At 46.8% G+C, this 19,521-nt stretch overlaps 1 protein-coding gene across 1 annotated transcript; it reads right to left on the bottom strand.

Moving 5' to 3' along the window:
- Positions 1 to 8,675: 8,675 nt before the first annotated feature.
- TRMT44 (tRNA methyltransferase 44 homolog) lies at positions 8,676 to 18,557 on the bottom strand. The gene is made up of 10 exons (XM_087723708.1): positions 18,397 to 18,557; positions 18,075 to 18,291; positions 15,939 to 16,007; positions 14,057 to 14,164; positions 13,624 to 13,695; positions 12,963 to 13,063; positions 11,364 to 11,547; positions 10,810 to 11,182; positions 10,076 to 10,192; positions 8,676 to 8,948 (listed from the first exon to the last, which is right to left on the bottom strand). Exons 1-10 carry the CDS (start codon positions 18,555 to 18,557, stop codon positions 8,698 to 8,700), a joined length of 1,653 nt encoding a protein of 550 aa, XP_087579834.1. The 3' UTR covers positions 8,676 to 8,697.
- Positions 18,558 to 19,521: the final 964 nt, after the last annotated feature.

The raw sequence follows: 19,521 nt of genomic DNA on the forward strand, positions 1-19,521 counted from the left end.
AGCTTTGGGTTCTTTTTTTTGGTTGCTTTACAATTTTCTCCAAACAAACACTGAAAAATAACAGCAAGTATTGGACGGCCTGAGAAAATTAATCCAGTCTTCAAAGGAAAGGTAGTGAGGCTACTTTTCCTTTCCTTCCTTCTATTTATCAAGTGTTCCTTGCAAAAGTGAAACATCTGCTCCAGTGACTGAATGGTCCAGAGAGAAGAGACGGGTCTTTCTGGAGGCATCCAGGAAAAGAGATAAAAGTGTCCGGATTCTGTCTGAAATCAAGCAATTGATCAAGCATTATCCCCTTTCCTTCTACACGAATTGTATGTGCAACAATGCCTGTAAACATGTCTTCTTAGTTATCACTCTGATGATGCTTCCCAGAAACTCCCGATCCCCGCATGTCCTTGTCTCCAAAGAAGGGCAGTTAACCTTCAGGATGCTTCTTAACGCCTTCTGATAAAATTCCTCTACATGGAAATATCCCCCTGCAACCCACCAAGGCCACACGTGGGATTCTGAGTGCAGTTCTGGTCACTATGCTAAAATTAAAAAAGGCGCTGGGACCCTGGCAAGCGTGCAGAGAGGAGCCTCCAAGAGGACTGGGGGTCTGGAGGCTCAATCGTCCGAGGAACGCCTGAGGGAACGAAGGGGGGTCCACACTAAGGGAGAAACGGATTACCTTCCAATACTTGGGGGGCTGCCAGAGAGAAGAAGGAAGAAGAGACGGACGCCTTTATTTCCCAAAGCATCAAAGGGCAGGACAAGAAGTAACAGCTGAAGAAGCTGGAACTGAGGAGAGATTTCCTGACAGTGAGAACAATTCATGCGTGGAATCGCTTCCCTCCGGGAGTTGTGGGTTCTCCATCAATGGAGGTTTTCAAAAGTAGACGGGACGATCATTTCTCCCAGGTGGTGTAAGATCTCCTGCCTTGACCAGGGCATCGGACTAGAAGACCTCCAAGGCAGAGGTGAAATGCTACGGGTTGGGGCAAACTTGGGCCAACCAGCAGCTCCGATCAGCTGTGTGACTATTAGCTGTGTCGCGCAGCACAGCTGATCGTTGGAGGAACCGGTTTGCCCAAACAGGTGGCATTTTTTATGTTCCGACAATCAGCCATGCGACACATGAAGTCCGGGTCTGGTGCACATGAAGTCCGTGTTTGGTGCACATTAAGTAAGTCTGTGTTTGGTGCACATGAAGTAAGTCCGTGTTTGGTGCACATGAGGTCCGGGTCTGGTGCACGTGCTCCAAGGCCCCCTTCACACTATGATCCTATGTTCTGAGTAGAGTATCGTTTGTTCTTCCGGCATTGGCCTCTAATGTTCCCCTGGATCTGACCACCGCTTCCTCTCCGGGGGGGGGGCGAGGGGGGGCAGGCCAGGTAGGCCCCATCTGCAGGGCCCCCCCATCCGTCAGGGCTGCTTTCTCAATTCTGCTCAGCCTGGTAGTTCATGGAGCTTCATTGCCATCAGCTGCCACACTTCACTGGCCTTTGCAAAGCGCAACCGCCGGATCCACACCTAATGCCCATAACTTACATGGTGGTATTTTAGGAAAAGTGGCAGCAGCTTTTCCTGGAATAGCTATGAATCTTTCTGATCTGTGCCCGCCTGCCTTCGATGTTTTGGGCACAGAGCGAAGCAGAGCTATCTCTTCACGCCCTTGTCACAATTGCAAAGCCGGTTGTCCAAGACGTCATTTCAACCTATTTACGGCTTGGAAATTAAGATTTAGTCCCCTGTCTCCTGAGATTAGAGAATCTAATTACTTTCCCAAAGCTAGAAACTGTTTTATGAGCCAAGGAGCTGAAACTAATGCATGGGCCTCATTACTTCTTAGATTTTATTAATTTGTTTTAACCTTCATTATTTAAATTGCTAATTAGAAGTAACAATATGAAATTTGCTATAACAAACGTGTTCAGACCATATGCATACGGGAAGCGAGGGTTTCCCCCACAGCCGCTGCATGCTATGGATTTCTCCCAGCATCCCCTGGCATGGGCTGGGGGGGGGGGGCTGGGGTGTCATTGCTTACCCGAGCAGCCCGGTGGCCTAGCGGTGAAGACGCTCACCTCCTGCCCAGAAGATCAGGAGTTCAATTCTAGGGAGCTGCGGGAATTTCTCCATCTGGGCGCAAAGGGGAAAGATCTAAGAGGTGGGGGGGGGTATAAAGAGAGAGAGATCCTGCTTCCTACCCAAAAACATGTTTCTCCATTTCTGATCCAGGGAAATATAATATTCTGCCTTTCTCAATATTTCCCAGGATATCTCATTCTTCTAGGAGAGGGCTGGGTGCTAACTTCCTACACCAGTTTGGGTTATGAAGCGTCTGCAAGAAGCCACCAGGCTGAGAGAGGGCCAAGGACTCCACAGTTCACCCCTGAGTTGGAAATATTCTCCTCTGTCGATACCCCAGGCTTCCCCCCGATAGAAATATCCCCCCCCCCGGTCCCTTTAAGAGAGGCTCCTCTGATGCTCAAGGCTTTAAGAGGGAGCGTCCCTCCTTTGGAGTAAACCTGGATGGGCTTCTCTGTAGATGAATGACCTGGTCCAACTGGAGAGTTAAAAGGGGCAAGGTTTCCATTCTGCCATCCTGATCCCCCCCCCCTCCTGCAGGGCTGGGGAATCAGCTCCAGCTAAGCACCTTGAAACGCTACTCACCCCTTCCCCAACGGCCGAGTCCCCTCTATTTCTGGATAAAAATGATTTAGGACGTGGGCAGGTTTGTGCCTGCAGCTGCGGGAGGGAGAAAGTCACCAGCTTCATTTGAAGAATTGCTGAGCCAGCCGGAATAGGTCCATAAATAAGGAGGCGTTTAGCACTTCTGGCATCCTGGCAAACGCCAGGCAGTCTAGGAGCTCAAAGCCACGGCTCCCTCCATCTCAGCTCCCATCCTTTATCATCCACTCCTTCATTTATTTATGCCGCTCAGATGGGCTCAGCTTCCAGAAGCTTAAAACAAACCCCATTTCATTAGCTTGGTTCCTTTCCGTGAGAATGATGGGGAATCTCACGCGGGATTCCTTCAAGCTCTTTTTTTAAAAATCTTTTTTTCTGTGTGTGAATAGTTTTACCTGCAGTTGTTGGGTTTTTGGACATGGACAATTTCACTGCCCACCTTTTAATTGGAAAATTAAATTCAATGCCCAGAAGGCCAGGCGTAAAGAAGGAACCAGCACTGGAGGTGAATGGTTATTTCATATGAGCCATTTCGCCAGGCTCCCACACCAAAATTAGTTGAGGCTGAAATTCAGTGAATGTAGAAAAGGCTACTGAGAGTCTTCACAGGTGGTCCTCAACTTACAAGTTTGTTTAGTGACCCTTTGAAGTTACAGTGGCACTGAAAATAGTGACTTATGACCATTTTTTCAAACCGTTGCAGCATCCCCATGGTCATGTGATACTTGGCCACTGACTCATATTTATGACGGCCACAGTGTCCCGGGGTGCCCTTTTGTGACCTTCTGACAAGCAAAGTCAACGGAGAAGCCAGATTCATTTAACAACTGGGTTACTCACTTAACAACCACAGTGATTCACTTAAGAAATGTGGCAAGAAAAGTCATAAAATGGGGCAAAACCCAACAAATTTCTCACTTAGCAACATAAATTTTGGGCTCAGTTGTGGTTATAAGTTGAGGACTACCTACATAATCTAGTTTGATTGGTTGTGAGCAGCTGCCATCATCTAGAGAGAAGCTCAGAGAAGAGCCAGCTCTGCCACCTTCCAATATCACCCACAGAGTCCTGGTTCTGGGGACAACGGCCAGGCTCCATGTTCAGAAATACAAGTTCACCAGGGAAATACATGGAGGAAATAGCCCTTTACACACACACACACACACACACACACACAATATGCATGCATGTATGTATACGTATATAATCACCCGTTGACATGGCCCCAAAACTGAGGAGATTTGTTGCATCATCACTATTAAGCTTTTGAAAAGCCTGAAAGCCAAGAAGTCATAGATTTGAAGATGTACAGGTGGTTGGTCCTCATTTAATAATTGCAACCGGAACCAGCAACTCCCTCATTAAGCAACGCAATTATTTACAGGAAGCATCAGCCGACTTCTGCCGGTGGTTCTGCTGCAGTCATTAAGTGAATCGCCATGGATCCTTAAGCGGGTGGCTTCCTGTTGGCTTCCCCACTGACTCTGCTTCTCCGGAATCAGCTGGGGGGGGGGGGGGAGCAAAGCCAGTGGGGATCAGATGGCCGTGGGGTGGACTGACCGGTGCCACTGTGGGCTGGGCACCAAGTGCCAAGGGCGATCAGATGAGGGCAGGGATGCTGCCATAATCACAACTTTGCAGACCGGACAGAAGTCTACTTTTCCAGCACTGTTGTAGCTCTGACCGAGGCTGTTGTTAAGTGAGGACCAGCCATATAGTTGCGTAGCCCTCCCTTCCCTTCCCCCCAAAATCTCTTCCAATTCATGGTTAGTTTACAATGCAGCAGCAATAAGCCACTAGCAGCCCTCCATCCACCTTTGCTAAAAACAGACAACTCGGCTTCCTGACCCTTTGCTGCAGGAACGACATCAAAATGTGGTTTTAAAAATGCATAATAAAATGTAAAAAAGAAAAACTAACAGGGAAATGTTACAGAGGCAAAGAAAATAACGCCACTGTTAATATAGCTTGTATTTAATGTGTGAATTACCTTTTAAAACTCTTGAACGTTGTAAATGTTGGTTTAGATTTGTTTATTATACCTTTCAGCTCAAAACAAGCATTTTAAGACACTTCAGTAAGAATAACTTGCAAATCCCTGATACGTAAGCCTCCAGGTACATGTCTGGCTCAGAAGTTATTCGTTTCAAATTTTTATCTTAAATATTCAATGCGCCTTATATCAAAGTTAGCTTTGGAACAAAGGGCTTAACAGAAGAATACATTAAAAAGTTGCACACAAAAGAAAAAAGAAAAGACGCAAAGAAGCATTCCTTAAGCCAAGAGGAAAGCCAAGTTTCCTTCTGCTGGTGTTAAAACTTTCAAAGAAGAAACGCCGCATAGACAGAATTGTTTAAAAACCTAAATACCTGCTCTCCAGTATCCAGCGCAGCCACGCTAGTTCCCGGCGGCCGCCACTAGGGGTCAGGCGCGGACGCTCTGGAATGCAGCACGGAGATTCGACGGCGGCTTCGGGCGCCGTCTGGCTGGAGGCGCGCAGGAACCGGAAGCGAAGAGAAGGTTTTCCGGTTCCGATGCCGCTTCTCTCTGCAGGAACCGGTTCCTGGGCGCCCAGGATGTTAAAAAAAACACAAACGCTTTAAGCAACAAAGGCGCCCATATCCCCAAAGGCTGACTTTGTTGAAGAGAAGAAGACTTTTGGGACCAGAGATAAAAAGCTACTTATAGTAGCTTTTTTATTTAATAAGGGGCTACTTATTCTCCAGCCTTTCACGGACTAACTCCTCTAACTAATCAAATTCCAAGATTTAGATTCATTATTTGTGGAAAGAGAGGCAGCCCTCCAAGAAAAGATGGATCTTCTTCAGTGATATGGCAAAATTCAAGAAACCACTGATCTAACTTTGATTTTTAGGATTAATTCGTTATGCAGCGACCTTGTAACTCTCAACTGTGATAAGAAAAAGTTAAGGCATGCATGTCTAACTGCTATTGCTATGTATGAATCTCTTTTGAGACCCGTGAAAACTGTAATGTGCAGTTTAATGGCAGTTAAAATATACATAAGCTGAATTACACCCCCCCCCCAAAAAACCCTCACAGCAAACCCCCCCCCCCCACATGCACTGACGATGGTACCCAGTTTGGATCATGAAATGCCTGCAAGAAACCCTCCAGGCGTAGAGAGCACCAGGGACACTTCATTTTAACCCTGAGCTACAAATATTCCCCTTTATTGGTGCTCTGCTTAACTGATTTCCCTGTCTGAAGAATTGGCATTCATCCAGCCACAGTGGTTCGCACCAATCTGCAAAGCAGATTTTAGATTTCTTTTTCCTCGCCTTTGACACGGCCTCTCAAGTGCAGCAGCAGCAGCAGTAGAGAAACCAAGCTGGCTTGTCAACGTTCCTAGGCAGGGAAAACCTGGTCAGTCATCCACGCTGTAGTCCTGTCCCGATTCAGTTGCTTCAAACACTTATAAATCAACTGGTTTCACAAGTTGCTTTGCACTCAAGTTATGAGTGCAACATATTTATTTGTACAATACATATTTAGAACTCTACCGGTTACCTATTTGTTTCTGAGTATTTAAAGTGCTAATCTTGATACTTACAAGTACTCCTATGCCAAAGTACTTCCTCTGAAATATGATCTACTGATACTCAATGCCTTCTCCCTTTGAGATGAGATAGAAATTACTCTAATCTAGTTATTAAATATCATGTTAACAAGGCTTATCAGTGTTATTGGACACATTGTCTGCAAACCAACTTTCAATACAATAGCACAGTTGGAAGGGACCTTGGAGGTGTTCTAGTCCAACCCCCTGCCTAGGCAGGAAACCCTATACCGTTTCAGACAAATGGCTATCCAACATCTTCTTAAAGACTTCCAGTGTTGGGGCATTCACAACTTTTGGAGGCAACTTCTGTTCCACTGATTAATTGTCCTCACTGTCAGGAAATTTCTCCTCAGTTCTAAGTTGCTTCTCTCCTTGATTAGTTTCCACCCATTGCTTCTTGTTCTACCCTCAGGTGCCTTGGAGAATAGTTTGACTGCCTCTTCTTTGAGGCAACTCCTGAGATATCGAAAGACTGCTATCATGTCTCCCCTGGTCCTTCTTTCTATTAAACTAGACATACCCAGTTCCTGCAACTGTTCTTCATATGTTTTAGTCTCCAGTCTCCTAATCCTCTTTCTTGCTCTTCTCTGCACTCTTTCTAGAGTCTCCACATCTTTTCTACATCGTGGTGACCAAAACTGGATGCCGTATTCCAAGTGTGGCCTTACCAAGACCTTATAAAGTGGTATTAACCCTTCACGTGATCTGGATTCTATCCCTCTGTTTATGCAGCCTAGAACTGAGTTGGCTTTTTTGGCAGCTGCTGCACACGGCTGGCTCCTATTTAAACGGTTGTCCACTAGGACTCCAAGATCCCTATCAGAGTTGCTACTGTTGAGCAAGGTAGCACCTGTACTGCACCTGTGCGAGGATTCAAATCTATTAATGAAAAAGTAGGAATTTGTGTATCTTAGCCAAGCTTCGCTGGAGTGTCTGATATCTCACGGACATAATAGCAGTGTCCCAATATTTGAGGAGCTGCCACAAAGAAGAGGGGTTCATCCTGAGGCTTTTTAAGAAGAGACTGGCCGGCCACTTGTCTGAAAGGGTCTTGTGCTTGATCAGGGGGTTGACTAAATGGCTGTTACTCTGTTTCTGTTTGTTTCTGTTTCTTTTTAAACATATTTGCTCCCCACTCATTTATCAACCGTTTGAGAATCAAATAGAGTAACAGAGTTGGAAGGGACCTTGGCAGTCTAGTCTAACCCCCTGCTCAGGCAGGAAACCCTTTACCATTTCAGAGAAATAACTGTCCAATCTCTTCTTAAAAACTTCCAGTGTGGGAGCATTCATAACTTCTGGAGGGAAGTTGTTCCACTGATTAATTGTGGAACAATTTTAATATGATAGCCTTCACTTTTTTCTGTAAACACCCTGGCACACATTAAAAAAAAATTCTAATGCCTGGTCTCAAAAGAAAATATATACAAACACATGAATATAAGTGCATATATTAATAAAATCCATTTGGGATACATAATCTAGTAAATTCATTAGCGTTCCACCTCTTGGGTTCAGGTGGTCCCAAACTGGCTCATTCACAAACTCACCCCTTAACTTAGTTGTGTATGTTTATTTTTAAATTCTAAAGGCTTCCCGCCTATGGGATGGATAACCCAATCCTATTTTGCGCTGAGCCCCATTTCCCCTCTCCAAATCAGAGTCAGGTGGCATCTTTTTCCACGTATCAAATTTGCCTGAGTTGAAAGCTGGTTCCCTTTCATAGAATTGACTAGGTGGAAAAGTTGCTGTCAAAAACTCTCCCAATTTTTGGCTTTCCATACACTAATATGTCTCCCATCTCCTCCTGGGGATCACCCTTCCAAGGATGATCTGGGAATCTTCTGGTTATTAGATCTTGCTTTAAATTCTTAGTTGTAGTTCTGGCTTTATCTTCTTCTAACTTCTTACATCCCACATTCTTTGTGCTACTTTATTTCCTAATTTTTTTCTACTGTTAAAAGTATTTAGCGGTACATTATGTGTTTCGACCTGTGGTTGTAACAATAAATGTAACTAACCAATTTGCTATGTGGGCCAAACTGGGTTCAGAAAAGTCACAGTGCAGACACAGTCTTGGGTGTCCTCTGAGCTGGGTGGTTTTCTTGCAGACGTTTCACGGCCCAACCAAGCAACACCATCAGTGCTAGTCACCTAGTTTGAGCCATAAAGCGTCTGCAAGAAAGCAACGCTCTCCAGGACTTGCAATTTAGCTCCACGGACTGACTTGGTCCAAAAAGGTTCTGAGGAATGAACTTCTTTAGTGAAAGGGGGGGCGTCCATACACTCCCATTCACAGATGAATATCCGTGATGAAGAAGATGGCTCAGCCAAGGAGCCCCAAAGGCTGCTCAGTGTTTGGGCTGTGCTGTTCCTTCTGCCCTGGCTGAGGGACAAGGAAGCTGGCAGGCTCAAGTGAAGAAGAGGCAACTCTTTATTTAGCAAAGTTGAACTAGCAGCTCTTTGTTGCCCGGCGCGATTCGTCTTTGGTTCAGCTCGGCGGTTCCGTGGGCGTAAGGGCAGGAGGCCGAGGGCAGAGGGCAGCCTTGAGGGTGATGCCGGTCAAACCAGCAGAGCCGAGTTTTGGTGGCTTCAGAAGGGAGGCGGGCTCTGGTCTGCCGGCCCCGGGGCTGCTTCCTGGGCCTCTCCTCTTCCCTCCAGTCGCGGATGCGAACTTTCCCATGTTGGACTGAGGGGAGGAATGACATCGACAGGCCAATTAGTGCCAACAGGTAAAGCCCACACGCGCCCCCCCTCCTCCAATCTCACTGAAGCATGCATGCACACATGCGCAAAGTGAAGAGCGCGACCCTTTCCCCCAGGTTTTCCCACGGATATGAAACAGAACTCAAGTGCTGGGGGGGGGGGACCCTCCCCACAATGCAACTCAGAGCAATACAACAAGGAATGCTTATTGTTTGGCAAAGACTGAGCCAGGCGTAATTTTGACTCTTTAAAAATAAAATAACTTTCTGGATTAGGCCGCTCTTTTGAGTTAGAGGCCCAAGTCAAAGCACCCTCTTGCCCCAACCTCTGCAGGAACCACCCACCCACCCCCCAAACGTCCTCCCCAGCTGCTGGGATAATCTTCATGCCCTCAGAGCTGGGGAGAGAGAGCAACTGGCTTCCTGGGATAATCAGCCAAACTTTCTTCCTGAAAGTTTGTCAGGTTCTCCCTACATAATAAAATAGGTTGGGGTTTCACAATCCTCTTCCTCCCGTGAACGTTAACGGAATAGCAGAGCTGGAAGGGACCTTGGAGGTCTTCTAGTCCAGCTCCCTAACGCTGAAGATAAAATTTGGTCTGGATTTCGAAACTTTTATGGTGATGGTGGCAATTTCCGTTGCTACTCCTAATAAGAAATGTGCTTTGAGAAGACAATGGAGTTGCTTACAACATTAAAAACAGAAAAAATAATAGAGAGTAAACGGTGCAACCAATAAATTAAATTGAACTACATTATAAATCCCAAAGCAGACTCTTGACATCCAAAACTCTCTGTCAAACTGATTTTATGTAAGCCGCCCAGAGTCCTTCGGGATTGGGCGGCATACAAAAACGGGATGATTAGCAAAGAAATCTTAACCTGAGGCAACACAGAAGCGTCAGGAGGAAATTCCACGAAGGAAAGGGGCCCTTTCTTCTAGACCCCCCAACTGCCCTTGACCTGGGGGAAACATCTGGAGAGCCTCCCAGGATAACCACGCCCCAAGCAGAGGCCTAAAGGAAGGGACGCTCTTCTGCCCCGGACAGTTCACACCAAGTGTCTCTAAAGCTCAGCCCAGAAAGAGGCCGAAAGGGAACGGCCTTCTTACCTTTAAACACCTGGTAATTATTTCTGAGCAAGGTCTGTAGGCCTCCATATTCCTTCTTCAGAGTTTTCAAAGTCTCCTTGTCTAAATGCCCGGCAATTTCACTCAAGGGAAGACTCTCTGCAGAAAACAGGGGTTGTGTAACACTGTTAATTCTTTGGGGGCTTCTGGGAATTCATGTCCTTTGGAACATTCCTCCCCCTGCCTCTCTCCCTCCCTCCCTCCCTCCCTCCCTCCCTCTCTCTCTGTATGTGTACATGTTCAGTTGGCATCCTTCAGTCTCAAAAGACTCTGGGAAAAGGTCCTAAAGCAGCATCTGGTGTGGCTAAAAAGGCCAATTCAAGAGGATTCTTGTAAGTGTAAGTGGAATCCCTTCCTTTCCCAAAGGCCCTTTAAAAAAAAAAGTCTGTACCAAAAAGGTTGCTTTTCCCCCCTTTTCAAGACTGTATCACGTGCTCTGCTTTACAAGCCTTCAGACTGATATTATCACTATCTTTTTATGCTGTAAAGCACCGACATTTTTTTTTTTTTTTGGTTACTCGTGAGGCCTGAATTCTAGATAAAACTCTTGTGCCACTGAAGAATTGTTGGAAAAGGGAGGATGCCGGTGGCTAGTTACAGCGTGGCAGATTCGACCTGCTTATTCCGCTCCTCCTCCGGCCTAATCCTCCCGGTGCCACCTAGAGTCAAGATTTTGGGAGCTGAGGCATGGTTAGGATAGGGAGCCCGACTCTCACCTCCGCTGTTCCAGGGGCTGGAAGGTCCGTGGAGGCTCCGTCCCGTCTCGCTTAACAACAGGTGGGCTACCCTCAGAGCCACCTGGTCTACAAAGGCATGCGGGAGGGTGGTGCAGTTTCTTACTTGTTCTTTGCCCCGAGGCAGAAACCCAGAGGGCCAGAGAGTCCGCCCATCTCTCCCCCGAGAGGCCTCCGGGCACTGCAGCTGACCGGCGGCCGGGGGGCTCTGCTCCCGACGCAAGGGACAGGCTTTGTCCGGGGGCCCCGTTAGGTGGCAAGGCTGCCGTTTCCTGATGAAGGCCCTTCTCTCGGCCTCCAGGGCCGGATCGCCTCGTGCCGCCGGGGAAGTTCTGGACATTCCGATTAAACAGACCTAGAAGGAAGAGGAATCTTTCTGTGGCTGAGAACCTCAGTGGCTCTTCTGGGGTCCCCACGCGGGGCGCTCTGAAGTGCCGAGGCCCGGCGTGGGGCTGAGGCTTTGGGAAACTCCCCGTGTGCAGCCGGGGCTCAGCAACGAGGCTGCTAAAGCGGAGAAAGAGGCGCGAGAGCTTTACCCTTTTGGTGGAAGGGATCCGGAGGCAATCTTCTTCCACGTGGAAGCCGCACACAGTCCCGACCTCTGTGACAAAATCGAGATATTCCCTGTACTGGCTCCTCTGGCTCTGCCGACGGTTGTATTTCCCATAGAAGTCGAAAAAGCAGCAGGGCAGCAGAAAATAGCGACACGAGTGGGAGGACCTGCAGCAGGGAGGCAAAAGGAAGCCAGGCCTTGCGGAAGGCTCCCAAAAGCCCCTGGGACTCGCACCACGTCTGTCTGTCTGTCTGTCTGTCTGTCAAGCTGTCAGAGACCGAGTGTTTATTCAGCCCAGATTTGCTGGGAGGAGGGAGGAGCCAAATAGGCCTCCTTCAGGGGATGAAGGACATCTAACAGCTTGCTAAATACCGGATTGGATGTCTGGTCAAATTGCACGTCTGCTGCAGTTGGAGGAAGGCTTCCAAATGCTGACAACACAACGGCTAAATATTGTGAGTCAGATTCCCCAAAAGGAATCTGCCCACTGGATATTTCGCCACTTAACAGAGGGGTCCCCAAACCCTTGGGCTGTGGCCTAGTACCCCCGGCCCTCGGCCTGTTTGGAACCTGGCCACAGAAGTGTCGGCTGAGCTCTGTATGAGTGGCAGGCGTGGGAGGCTGCCACTCGAGCAAATGGAAGTGCATGCATGCACACGCTTTCCCTCCGCTCATGTGGAAGCATCACATTCCACTTACACACACACACACACACACACACACACAGAGCTCCCCAAAGCCAGGAAGGTTGGGGTGCTCTGACTTGATAAGCGGCACTGCAGCTGCACTGGCTGCCCTGCACACTTTGGGGACTGCTACAGACCCTGGGGAAAAATTGGAGACTAAGAGTGCTATGAATCAGGGGTGAAATCCTCCCGGTTCGGCTTGGTTGGGCCCAACTGGTAGGGATGATTGTCCCTGGTTCTGCGCACCGGTAGTTTAAAAAAAAAGCTTCCAAGGATCGCGGAGTTGCGCCATCGCGGGAAGCTTCCCCCCCCCCTTTTTAAAGCATTTTTTTTTCCTGCCGGTTCGGGCAAAAAAAATGCTTTAAAAAATGGGGAAAGTTGGCCACACCCACCCAGTCACATGACTCCCCCAGCAAGCCACGCCCACAAAACCACTGGGCAAAAAAAAAATTAGATGTCGCCACTGCTATGAAAGCAAAGAAATGGGAAACTCTGATTTAGAAGCGGTTTATGCCGAGTTTACCAATTTCCACTTTCTGGAGGTTTGCCCCAACCAATGTAGAATTTTGCCCCGTCAATTTCCCACCCACCCTTTGCAGGTGCTCAGATACTGACTGGCCTCCAATTCCGATTCTTCTGAACCAAAACTTTCTTCCCCTCCTTCTTTTATTCATAGCTCACTTCCTCTTTCAGTTTTTCTGAGATTCTTTGTATCCCTTTCACCAAATACATTCCTTCAAATGCGAAACAGATTCCTTGGCCTAACTGAAACACCTTTGTTTTCAAGTGTAAGTGGGTTTGCACCTCTCCCCTATTTTGAACCGCTCAGCGTAACGCGGCAGCTGCCAAGGGAGTCGACTGCAGGAGGGCTCAGAGCGCTCCCTTTGGGCGAGTACCTGGCTGCCATCACGGGGATCCAGGGTGTCAGCTCATCGGAATGATTTCCAATCAACCAGTCAGCATCCGGATAAAGGCTGTTTGGATTAATGGCACTTTCCTGATATGAAAGAGAAGAAGGCAACTTAATAAAACACGCAAAGGGCTGGAAGTAATTTTCCACCATAATCTATCAGTACAGGTAACCCTCAACTTACGACCTCAAAAACTGAGCCCAAAATTTCTGTTGCTAAGCGAGACCATGATGGAGTGAATTTTGGCCTCTTTTACGATCTCTCTTGCCACAGTTGTTAAGCGAATCGCAGCAGTTGTTAAATTAGTAACACCGTTTTTAAGTGACTCCGTCTTCCCCCTTGACTTGGCTTGTCATAATGTTCACAAAACGGATCAAATGACCCAGGTGACCGTCATAACTATGGATCACTTGCCAAGCGTCTGAATTTTGATCACATGACCCTGGTATAACAACTGTCGTAAGTGTGAAAATGGTCACAAGTCACTTTTTTCACTGCCTTCCGAGCAGTCAGTAATTGAAACTGTTGTAAGAGGAGGACCGCCTGTATTCCAGCTTAAAGTCGTTTTGCAGAGCGGAGGGCAGGAGAAGCCACCGGAGCAGAAGCCTATTGCTATTGCTAAAGGAAACCCGTATTTCAACCCTACCTCCAAGAAGGTCTGTGGGCCGTACATGTCCCATATTTTCCTCCTCCGGACATCCATCCCTTTTCCTGGATGCTGGAAGAGCCCACACAGGAAGAAGCACCGTTAGGGAAGCAGCCTTTCATTTAAGCCAACATTTAAGGCAAACATTCTTTTCTTCTCATAGCTGATTTAAAAAAAAAAAAACCACCCAGCCATTCTGGAAAGAGGAGGCGACATCTGGATCAGAGGCTCAGCCTCGGCTACCGTAAGAGGTGTGGACTTCAACACCCAGGATTTGTGGCAAAGGTTGAGAAGTGCCACTGCCCCCAGCCGGGGAAACCCAGGTTAGCTGGAGAGGCCTGGCAGGGGCAGAAGCCACGGGGGACCAACCGATTGGGGGGGGGGAAGAGTCAGAGAAAAGCGTGATTTGACCAATGCTGCCCAAATGACTTACCCCCTCGTTACTTAAAATGTGAACCAGGAGTCCATTTCCACAGCCCAGGTCCACGAAGGACTGCTTCTGGGACAGGCCCTTCCGAGCTCTCTCGTCTTCCCAGAGGACCTAACAAGGCAAGACGGCCATTCAGAGACACCAGACAGCCACCCGCAAGCAGGACTCCTTGGGCGCTGGGAAAGGGCAAGTGGATACAGAGGCAAGCTGGGCTACCTTAGTCTCAGGGGAGAGGGATTTACTCATGGTTTCACTAACATGAAATTCCCTTTAAGCCATTGCCAACCCTTAGCCACACCCCAAAAATTATTTATTCGTTAATTTTATAAATAACAGAAGGCAGCAAACATGGCTAACCCTCCTCCTGTTTTCCCAACAGCAATTCTGTGAGGTGCGTTAGGCTGAGAAAGTGCGAGTGGTCCAAAGACTCCCAAGCCAGCTTCCATGGCTAAGGAGGGAGCAGAACTCTCAGAGTCCTGGTTTCTAGCCTCACGCCTTGATCACTGGACCACACAAATCGCCACGTTTAGTCTGACTCTCTTTACTGGGAAAGTAAAGCTGTCCAGTTTCTGAACTAGGCCAAACTGTCCTACTCAGGCAGCCCCTAGAGGCCGCTGGAGAGCAAGAGACCGTTTTCTGCTCTCTTTGCTCCCTCTAATGGTCTTCTGTGCTTTTGCAACCCAGATGTGGGAGCCATCCAAAGATTTATGACTTAATGACATACAATCAAAGTGGGGCTTTTGGATTCTGTGTCATTTTAAACTTTTGCAGGCTGTTCCACAGCTCTTTCATTCCAATAATTCTGCCCTACTGCAGTTTAAAACATTGTAGGAAGAGGTTGGTGTTAATCTTAGGTTGACAAAAAAAAACATGAATGTGGCAGCACTTTTTCCAGCCAACATAATTTATTAAAAGTCATAGAGCTGATTATTTTATTTATTTTTTTGCTGATTAGCATTACGTTCAGTTATGTGCAATCTAGTTCTCCAGCTGAGCTGGCATTACTGTCTGGATGCAACATGCAAAATCACATTAACCAACCAAATGATTTTCTGGGAGAACTTATAACCAACTCTTCATCTACCCATCTAATCATTCTGAAAGGGTCTGAAATGAGCCTTCAATTTGGCACTTAGTATTCGTTTGTGGCATCGATGTTCATGTCAACTTTGGGCCACACCCAGTTGGGCTTTAAGCAGCTACAGCTTCCTGGTGCCATGAAAGAAAGATGGGCCCGTGATGGACAGAGGCCTTCCTGACAGCCACAAGGTGGACAAGATCAAGAAAATAACCCATCTTGGAACCTTCCTTTCCATGGCTCTCCACACTACAGTTGGTACCCCACACCTTTTTTCATGAAGAACAAACAAACAAAATTCTCACACACAGTACTCAGGCATTCCTTGCAAAGATATATATATATATATATATATATATATATATATATATATATATATGTATGTATGTATGTATGTATGTATGTATGTATGTATGTATGTATGTATATGTATATATATATATATATATATATATATATATATATATATATATATATATATATATATATATATATATATAATATAATATATAATATATAATATATATAATATAATATAATATAATATAACAAACATAACATAACATTATATATATATATATATATATATATATATATATATATATATATATATATATATATAATCTCCTAACTGAAATTATTAAAAGAATTGTGCTCAAAATGCATCTTGCATATCCAATTTAAAGGGTTAAACTTTCACATTAAAAAAAAATCTATTCTTTATCATCCCATTTTAGGAAGTTTATTATTTTGGAGTAATTTATACTTTCAGAGTAAACTTTTAATGAGTTTTTAAACACCACCTACCAGCAGATAAGTAGCTATAGCAACATCCTCATATACAAACTTTTCAGGATCTGTTACTTCGGGCCAAACCTACAGATAAATAAGATGCAGGTTCAAATGATTAACTATAAAGGTTATTCGACATAAAAGGTTATTTCAAATATCCAGCAGATGCCTACCTAAGGCCTCTTCTTCAGCGCCCCCCCCCCCCCGACAGACACCGCAGCCGGTTGGGGGGCCCTTCAGTCAGCTCTCCCTGCCAATGCAGCCCCCACAGAACACATTCCTACCACCAGGCCACTCTCCCTCCGTGCCCTTGCAGGACTGAAAGCGGATTCAGACGTTGCTTCGGAGGCATAAAAACCCAGCCACGAGGATGTTGCTTTCTGCCCGCCGTCAAGGTAACGCATGGCCAACGTTACTTTAACAGGAGCCACTATCCTGGCGATAAATACCACTAACTATCCATTTTCTCCGGGTATCGTTTTCTTCCTTGCCCTCCAAAACTGGGTGAAGTTGTCATCGGCCATCGAGGGCTGCCGCTTCAGCTGGCACCAAGTGTAGCAGCAGCACGGCCAGTTATGTGAACCCCTAGACCAGTGCACGTTTCACCTCTGCTGCGTGAGTTACACTGGTTACCATCCGGCTTCCGGCTCCAATTCAAAGTTGGAGGCAATGGCCTCCAAAGGAGCAACGTGGCATGAGGCCCGGTTCAGGGACCGCCTCTTCCGAATCACATGGACCTGCCCATCAGGAAGAGTACGCTGTCGGTCCTCTACAGCTGATGGGTGCCAGGAGGAGAGGCCTTCCTGCTGGGGCAGCCGCTCCTTGGCACATCATTCGCCCAAGGTCAGACCGCTCCCAGCCCTGCTGGTCTTCAGGAAGGGGCTGCTGCAAACGGGACTCTGCCTTCAGGCCTGGGGTAGAACTACTACATTACGTTATTAGGGAACGACCGTTCTCCTGGAAATGTTTTATGGCCTCCCTGCTTTTTCTTCCCTTCTTTCATGATTTGTTTTACCCTTTGTGTCCAGAGTGACATATACTAGAGGGACAGCTATATAAGTTTACCAAATAAATAAACAAGCACATCACTCAACCTTTAAGCCGATTCTTACAAAAGCAGCAGAATGTTAAATGGGGAAACCAGACCCAAAGGCCTACTTTCCTCCCACGTTTACACCAACAGCTCCACACGCTTCTTCTTCGCGTATTTTTCTTCTAATGTGATTTATCTACCCACAACGCCCTCCAGATTTCACACGTTGTGGTACAAGTGGGGCAAATGTTGTACAACAGGACACAAGTTGGGCATCAGGACTCAAATGCTGACCAAGGAAAGTAGCAGCCAAGTATTTCAGCCTTCCAGGACCCTCCTGTAACAGGGCTCAAACAGCTACCTTGGGGGGGGGGGGAATATCAAACTTCCCCAACCCAACCGAGTGAGACTGCTGAACTTGCACAATTTAAAGATTTCAGGCAATCTCTGTAGGTTTCAACAAACCCAACAGGTTTTTAACCTATTACAATTGAACTGATAAAACGTATTGGAATCTGACGGGTGTTTAATTCGCATTTGCATAACCAACCTGCAATTACACTTCTCCATCAATCTAGACCTGATGAAGTAAGATGCGGCTCATGAATACTTAATAACATCTGCTAATCCAAAAAGTTGCAACCAGATTCCCCGAGATTTCCCAAACTCAGGCGTGGCACTGAGAATCATGAAGAGAGTTTTAGGCCGTGATGCATTGCAAGCAGATTAAGGGCCAACACAGCTAAGCACTCTCTCCAGCTGCAGTGATGAATTCTCACACATACAAGCTGACCTCAAGCTTTTCAATCGTAATTCATGCTTTCCTCAGAGAGAACCGGATTCCAGCTTCCCTCCCCACCCCTCCCCCTCCCTCCCTCTGGAGTTTTAGGAGGCTGAATTCTCCACACATTTTCCCCTTGACCTCGGATGAAGACTGGAATCAGCCCGAGAAACCTCCTCTGCCCCAAGGCCCAAGCATCCTCCTTCCTTTGATTTCCTTGTTCAGTTAAGAACAAAACTTATGCTTTTCATTTAAGACAGAGACAAATAAACACTTTTCTGCATGGACGTTAAGTTCAAAAGTGCCAAAGCAGGAAGCATCCAGGGGCTCTACTTACTTTGACCATCTCTTTGTACTTTTCCTTTAACTCTTGATAGACCTGGCTGTATCTAGCTACAGAAACGAGAGAGAGCGTACTCTTAAATTCATTTTTGGGGACCTCTGTAGACCATTTCACCAGTTTAGAAATCAATTCATTTCCAAGCCACTCTGCTTTAGGATATACAACTCCATCGGGAACATATTTTTCTGGATTCAGCAGCACTGACACAGTCCTACGAACAGACAAATGAAGTTAAAGGTCAGAATCAATCAGTAGTGGGGCGCTGTAAATTCACTGTGCCTCTGGCCAATCGAGCAAGGTTCCAGTCTTAGTTTACACTGGCATGTAGCCAAAGGGGGCAAAGTTTTCTTTCCCAAACAGAAGAATCTGAGGTAGAGGCATGCAGCGCATGGTTTCCCTCACCTGCACCTTCTTAGAGAGCAGCAGTAACGATTGCAAGTGAAGATATTTTGCTCTGGAAAAACCATTCATCACCATGGGGTAAGGGATCATCAGGATGCTGACAACACCCAATTACATAACTCCACTCTGGCAAATTAAGCAATTAAGCCATGAACCAATGAACATCTTGTCTGGGTGTCTGGAAGCCGTGAGCACCTGGGAGGGGAATAACTGGCTTCAGCTGGACCTGAGCATCTCAGGTTTTGGGGGCCCACCAGTTCAAGGGCAGTGCCATCCTTGGTGCTAGATGGGAGCTACACTCTCCCAGACAGACCTGGTGTGCAATCTAGGGGGCCTCCTAGAGCAGGGGGGTCACAGCCGTGTCGTCACGGCAGCATCATGTGACATATCGGAACTTTTTCCCCCTTTGCTAAACTGGGCATATCCAGCCCGTAGACCAAGAGTTTGACAGCCCTGTCCTAGAGACTCATGACTGAATGGGCAATTGGTAGTCATGGCTAAGAGGACCTTGGCATAGCTGCTTGTGTGCCAGTTGAGCCGGTTCCTGGAGCAGCATCATACCCACAGTCACCTCCAGACTAAATTACTGCAAGGTAGGTAGGTATAGAGATAGATAGATAGATAGATAGATAGATAGATAGAGAGAGAGAGAGAGAGAGAGAGAGAGAGAGAGAGAGAGAGAGACAGAGAGAGAGAGAGAGAGAGAGAGAGAGAGAGAGAGAGAGAGAGAGAGAGAGAGAGAGAGAGAGAGAGAGAGAGAGAGAGAGAGAGAGAGAGAGAGAGAGAGAGATTGATTCATTCAACAGGTACAGAATGCAGCGGGGCAGGCAGTTCCGTGTGCTCCTACAGCAGCACATGCCACAACTCTGCTCTACAAACAGCATTAGTTGCCGATTGCTTCCAAGTCACACGGACCATCCTGCCAAAATCCAAATCATATTAAACGGAGACCGGCAACTCCCAAGCCGGATGCAGTGTGCTACTAAATTTACACCTTAATGCGGAAAGATGCCCTATATTTAAAACTCTGACAAGACTG

This window comes from Thamnophis sirtalis, unplaced genomic scaffold, assembly GCF_051295495.1.
Source record: "Thamnophis sirtalis isolate CommonGarterSnake01/CBP01778 unplaced genomic scaffold, rThaSir2_p1.2 scaffold_10, whole genome shotgun sequence".
Lineage (NCBI taxonomy): Eukaryota > Metazoa > Chordata > Lepidosauria > Squamata > Natricidae > Thamnophis > Thamnophis sirtalis.

Coding starts and splice junctions, on each gene's coding strand:
- TRMT44 (XM_087723708.1), bottom strand. CDS start 18,557: ATGGTGATGAATGGTTTTTCCAGAGCAAAATATCTTCACTTGCAATCG. Junction 16,008..18,074: donor AGTACAAAGAGATGGTCAAA/GTAAGTAGAGCC, acceptor ATTTATCTGTAG/GTTTGGCCCGAAGTAACAGA. Junction 10,193..10,809: donor CAGCCCCTGGAACAGCGGAG/GTGAGAGTCGGG, acceptor TGTTTTCTGCAG/AGAGTCTTCCCTTGAGTGAA.